At 45.0% G+C, this 6,309-nt stretch overlaps 1 protein-coding gene across 2 annotated transcripts in view; it reads right to left on the bottom strand.

Annotated features, from left to right (window-relative positions):
- SLC25A33 (solute carrier family 25 member 33) overlaps positions 1-6,309 on the bottom strand; it is a 43,967-nt gene that overhangs the window by 6,833 nt on the left and 30,825 nt on the right. For both annotated transcript variants that reach the window (XM_017503553.2, XM_017503560.2), the window contains exons 4-5: positions 5,270-5,370; positions 2,277-2,343 (exon numbers count right to left, since the gene is read on the bottom strand). In XM_017503553.2, the coding sequence (XP_017359042.1) occupies positions 2,277-2,343; positions 5,270-5,370 (168 nt within the window). The remainder of the gene's footprint in view (positions 1-2,276; positions 2,344-5,269; positions 5,371-6,309) is intronic.

Below are 6,309 nucleotides of genomic sequence, written 5' to 3'. Positions count from 1 at the left end.
TTTATTCCAGACAGTCTCACTCTATCACCCAGGCTGGAGTGCAGTGGTGTGATCTCAGCTCACTGCAACCTCCACCTCCTGGGTTGAAGCGATTCTCCCTAGTAGCTAGGATTCTCAAGCCCGAGTAGCTAGGGTTACACCTAGCTAATTTTTGTATCTGTAGTAGAGACGGGATTTCGTCATGTTGGCCAGGCTGGTCTTAAACTTCTGACCTCATGATCCACCCACCTCAGCCTCCCAAAGCGCTGGGATTACAGGTGTGAGCCACTGCGCCTGGCCGACATAGGGGTTCTTAATAGAATGCTGGTAGTTCCTTCACTTGGACTGGGGAGAAAATGGTATCTTTAATCCTAATCCCTAACCAAAATCAGCATTCCTTCAATTATGAATGAAGACAAACAGGCCACAGTAGTAGAAATGGTAGTGGTAGTAGTAGCGGTGGTAGTAACAGTAGTGGTAGTGGTCGTGGCAGTGGTAGCAATAGTAGTGGTGGGAGTAGCAGTGGTGGTAGTACTAGTGGTGGTGGGAGTATTAGTGGTAGTACTAGTGGTAGTAATAGTAGTAGTGGGAGTAGCAGTGGTGGTAGTAGTAGTGGTAGTACTAGTTGTAGCAGTAGTGGTGGTGGGAGTATTAGTGGTGGTAGTAATGGCAGTAGTAGTAGGAGCAGGAGTATTAGTGGTGGTAGTATTAGTGGTAGTACTAGTGGTGGTGGGAGTATTAGTGGTGGTAGTGGCAGTAGTAGTAGTTGTGGGAGTATTAGTGGTGGTGGTGGTAGTAGTAGTAGTAGTGGTAGTAACAGCAGTTGTGGGAGTATTAGTTGTGGTAGTAGTAGTAGTGGCAGTAATAGTAGTAGTGGGAGTAGCAGTGGTGGTAGTAGTAATGGTAGTACTAGTGGTGGTGGGAATATTAGTGGTGGTAGTAGTGGCAGTAGTAGTAGTTGTGGGGGTATTAGTGGTGGTGGCAGTAGTAGTAGTGGGAGTAATAGTAGTAGTGGGAGTAGCAGTGGTGGTAGTAGTGGTAGTGGGAGTATTAGTGGTGGTAGTAGTGGCAGTAGTAGTAGTTGTGGGAGTATTAGTGGTGGTAGTAGTAGTAGTAGTGGGAGTAACAGTAGTAGTGGGAGTAGCAGTGGTAGTGGTAGCAGGAGTGTTGATGGCAATAGTAGAGGTGGTGGTAATAGTAGTAGTACCTGTGATTTGACACAAACAGAAGTATTTTCATGTCACATTACATTTGTTGAAAGGACACTGTTTATCATTACTTCTTAGAAATTATGGTAGTAACTGGACTACTGCTAGATCTTCTTAATGTGTTAAAGAGGCATACTACTATATCACTGATAAATGTATTTTTAAAAACCTTATTGTAAGGTCTGGTGTGGTGGTTTATGCCTGTTATCCCAGCACTTTGGGAAGCTGAGGTGGGATGATTGCTCGAGCCCAGGAGTTGAGACCAGCCTGGGCAAGAGGGCAAGATCCATCTCAACAAGAAAAACAAAGTTAGCTGGGTGTGGTGGCATGCATCTGTGGTCTCAAACTACTGAGGATGTGAGGCTGATGCAAGAGGACTGCTTGAGCCTGGGAGGTCAGGGCTGGGTGATAAATGAGACCTTGTCTTAAAAAATACATGAATCTACCTGGGAGGCAAAGGTTGCAGTGAGCCGAGACTGCACCACTGCACTTCAGCCTGGGCAACAACTGAGAGCCTGTCTCAGAAAAAAAACCCCAAAAACAACAACATTATTCTAAAAAGGGCCTGCAGGTGTCACCAGACTGCCAAAGGAATCCACAGCCCACCAAAACATTACAAACCCTGGCTGGAGTTTTAGGGCAGGAACCTATTACAGCTGAGGGCCTTTGGAGACTAAAATTAGCCTTCTGAGGTCCGAGGACATTCCGTGTTCTGCCTTTTCTGTCTTCCCTTTGGAAAGGGAGGCCATCCGAGGAGAATCCACAGCACTCCAACTGGGGTGGGGTCTGCAAAGGGCAGTCACTGGCTATCTGAGAAGGCAGGCTCAGGGGACACAACCAGAGAAACCCCCTTCTTCCTATCTGTCATCTCTGTCAGCCCTCATCTTCCCATGATGCTCACAGCACAAACCTCAATACAGAAAGAACCCCACATGTGCTTAGATTTAGAAAACGAGGAGGGGGATAGCTAAGGACTCTGTATCTCATCCCTTAGAGATATGGGGGAATTGAGGAAGAAAAAAAAATCCCCAAAATCCTTTATTAAGGAACAAGTTATTACTTGTTAATAATAAAGTCCTTACTACTTACTTTCGTTCTAGCTGCATTCGGGTTTTAACCATCCATATAGGATTCATTAAGGAATTTGTGATAAAAGCTGGAAAAAAAAAAACAGTAAAGGTCAATACTTATTAAAGATGTCTATTGTTATATGATAAACTTTGAAATCAGGATTTCAATGGCCTAATAAAAATAGATGGCAGGAAGCAGTTATATTTCTATCCTGCAGATAGAAGCTTTGGTTTCCCCGTTAAGTGTAACATCTACTGGTATTGCTGGATCTAAAAGAAGTTTCTCTCATTTTTCTAGAACCCCTTCTAGTCTTTTCAACCTCTAGGTGGTGCTGTTGATATGTGTGTTAATGTGATTCCCACTGTAAATTACAACTGTCCTAAACCCCAATTTATAAGCTTCAGATACAGAAATAATTTGTTAACTTTTAAGACTGATCTGCTTATAGGAACCATTTTGTCAGTAAGCCCTCTCCATCTAATTTTTTTTTTTTTTTTTTTGTAGAGACAGGGGTCTCTTTTGTTGCTCAAGCTGGTCTCAATTCCTGGGCTCAAGTGATCCTCCAGCCTCAGCCTCCCACAGTGCTGGGATTACAAGCACGAGCCACCACATCCAGCCAAGCCTTCCCCACCTCAACACCGTGAACCATTCCAGGACAATCAAGAAAAGCAACAACATGGTACTAATCTGACACACGGTATTGCTTCTCTAATACCTCATGCTCTCCACAGTGCCGGGGAGCAGATTAATTTGATACTAGGATCAAACACTATGCGCCACTGGTTTTAAGGACTTCTTTAAGGCCTGTTTATTTACCAAGGGCTCTTTCTAAATTAACCTGGCAAAAGTTACAAAGCGGATTAGTCGTTCTTAGCTCATGGTAACTCACTGCTGGCCTATCTTTATTGGAACTCTGCCTTTCCTCCCCGGAGCTCTGTATTACACAGCAATGGCTTCCTTATATAAACCAACTTTAGTATTTTCTATTCAGGGTCTAGAAATAATTAGCTATAAATATTCAGACAGGTTGGTCGCACTTGTATTTGGAGTAACAACAGCAGTCAAAACTGGTGTGCATCTTACAGACTGGTAGGAGATGCAAATTGTTTGTAAAATGCCAATTGATCTTTCTAGACACGGCCTAGTGGTGGCTCACACCTGTAATCCCAGCACTCTAGGAGACTGAGGCGGGTGGATCACTTGAGCTCAGGAGTTTGAGACCAGCTTGAACAACATGGTTAAACTCTATTTTTGCAAAAAATACAGAAAAACTAGCTGGGCATGGTGGCGTATGCCTGTAGTTCCAGCTACTCGAGAGGCTGAGGCAGGAGGATGGCTTGAGCCCAGGAGGTAGAGGCTGCAGTGAGCTGACATCATGGCACTGCACTCTATCCTAGGTGACAGAGCCAGACCCTGTATCAAAGCAAAACAAAACCAATTTTAAAAACCCCTTCTATTTAAATGGACATAGAACTCTATGTAAAGGAGCCTTCTCTCAGAAAGCTACATGTTCATGTTTTGCAACCAGTACATCGTGGGGAAAAGTCCTGCTGTGACTTTTCTGTAGGAAGTGGAACGGTTCCCTCAAAAGAGGACAGATGCCCTACTAGCTGCGACAGACCCTGCTGGAAAACTCCACCTCAAGCCCCACGCCCTAACTTCATCACCCAGAGCTGTAGTCAGGAGTACCAACTAAGCCGGGCACGGTGGCTCATGCCTGTAATCCCAGCACTTTGGGAGGCCGAGGCGGGCAGATCACGAGGTCAGGAGATTGAGACCATCCTGGCTAACACAGTGAAACCCTGTGTCTACTAAAAATACAGAAAATTAGCCAGGCATGGTGGCGCGCCTGTAGTCCCAGCTACTCGGGAGGCTGAGGCAGAATCGCTTGAACCCAGGAGGCGGAGGTTGCAGTGAGCCAAGATCGCACCACTGCACTCCAGTCTGGGGACAGAGTGAGACTCCGTCTAAAAAAAAAAGTGCCAACTGTACACAGGGTGTGTGGGACCCCCTATGGGAGGATCACAAAGAAAGCAGCTCTAATTTTAGAAAATCATCTGATGGAGGCGGGTGCAGTGGCTCATGCCTGTAACCAAAGCACTTTGGGAGGCCAAGGCGGGTGGATCACTTTAGGTTAGGAGTTTGAGGCCAGCCTGGGCAACATGGTGAAACCCCGTCTCTACTAAAAATGCAAAAATTAGCCAGGCATGGTGGCAACTACTTGTAATCTCAGCTACTCGGGAGGCTGAGGCACAAGAATCACTTTAGCTTGGGAGGTGGAGGCTGCAGTGAGCCGAGATTGTATCACTGCACTCCAGTCTCATCCTAAAAGAATGAGACTCTGTGTCAAAAAAAGAAAAAAAAAATCACTTGATGGGGAAACAGGAAGACATGAAAAGTTATGACTATTCCTTTAGAAGAAGGAAATACGAGCCGGGCACAGTGGCTCACGCTTATAATCCCAGCACTTTGGGAGGCTGAGGGGGGAGGATCACGAGATCAGGAGTTCAAGACCAGCCTGGTCAACACAGTGAAGCCCCGTCTCTACTAAAAATACAAATATTACCAGGGCATAGTGTCAGGAGCCTGTAATCCCAGCTACTCGAGAGGCTGAGAAAGGAGAATTGCTTGAACCCGGGAGGTGGAAGTTGCAGTGAGCCGAAATCATGCCACTGCACTCCAGCCTGGGTGAGACAGCCAGATTCCATCTCAAAAAAACAAAAACAAATAACAACAACAACAAAACCCCCCAACGTATGAAATACCAGTAGCATGTATAGAGCATGTAAATTCTGAGGGCAAATAAAGAGCTTTACTAGCCAAGGAAAAGGAAATCAAGCTACAAACCGCTCTGACTCATTGTATCGGTTGTAACAAAGCTTTAGAAAAACGATTTTAGGTGCAAAGGAAGCAGGGAGCTAATTTCTAATTCCTGGAGAAACTGTTTGGCACAATGCATGCTTTAGAAAAGCGAGAGAGAAACCCTCTCTTCACTCACTAGGGTAACATACCTGCAGAGCCAGCTGAGAAAATATGCACAATATTGCTGTTAGGCACGAAAATGCCATTAAATTGCTCTTTGGCTTTGGAGTAACATGCAAAGTATACAGCCCTGTTAGAACAAAGAGAACATTATAAAGAAATCATCATGGTGCAACTTTCTATGTCCCTCCAGAACACCTGAAAAATTCAGGAAAATAAAACAGGAAAGACACTGCCATGTAGCCAAAAAGCTCGTCCTCGCCTGTGCTAAAACCAAAACCTGCCACAGGCACGTTCAGGAAGCCCTTGTTTGTCCCTCCAGAAATGATTTAGTGATGACAGAGGTGTTTGAAGTAATCGAGGGAGGTGAGATTTGGGGAAAACATCTACAAAGTCCTTTTACATTCTTCATTCTGGATAAATGCCAATTCTTTAAGCATCAACACATTGGAAGTTTAACTTTTTAAAGTATTTCTAGAATAGACCATACGTTTTCTACCTTGTGCCAAAATGAGAATGTTGAATATAATTTGAACTGTTTTTGGATGACAAGGATCGCACAGAACAGTCATCATATCATACCTGTGTTTTCATAAAGGGTCCTCCCCCCACCCCTGCCTTGACTATTGCAGAGTGGTCCTGTCACCCGTTTTCTCTTCACTTTTACCCCCACTGTCTTCCCTCTTGTTGGGGCTGGGGAATAAGTACTACTTGGGATTTTTCCTTTCTTTCACCAGCAATGCAGGGAAAAATGTTTCTTTCTTCTGCTGGCCAATCGATCAATCATAGAATATATTTTTCAAGCTAGGATCTCAACTACTTATCATTATTGTGTTATAAAAGTCTTCCTGGCCGGGCGCAGTGGCTCACACCTGTAATCACGGCATTTTGAGAGGCCGAGGTGGGCGGATCATGAGGTCAGGAGTTCAAGACCAGCCTGGCCAACATAGTGAAATCTTGTCTCTACTAAAAATACAAAAATTAGCTGGGTATTGTGGCACGTGCCTGTAGTCCCAGCTACTCGGGAGGCTGAGGCAGAGGTTGTGGTGAGCCGAGATCACACCACTGC

This window comes from Cebus imitator, unplaced genomic scaffold, assembly GCF_001604975.1.
Source record: "Cebus imitator isolate Cc_AM_T3 unplaced genomic scaffold, Cebus_imitator-1.0 Scaffold15, whole genome shotgun sequence".
NCBI lineage: Eukaryota > Metazoa > Chordata > Mammalia > Primates > Cebidae > Cebus > Cebus imitator.
Note: the sequence above shows the minus strand (reverse complement) of the source record. Positions and strands in the feature narration are given on the sequence as shown.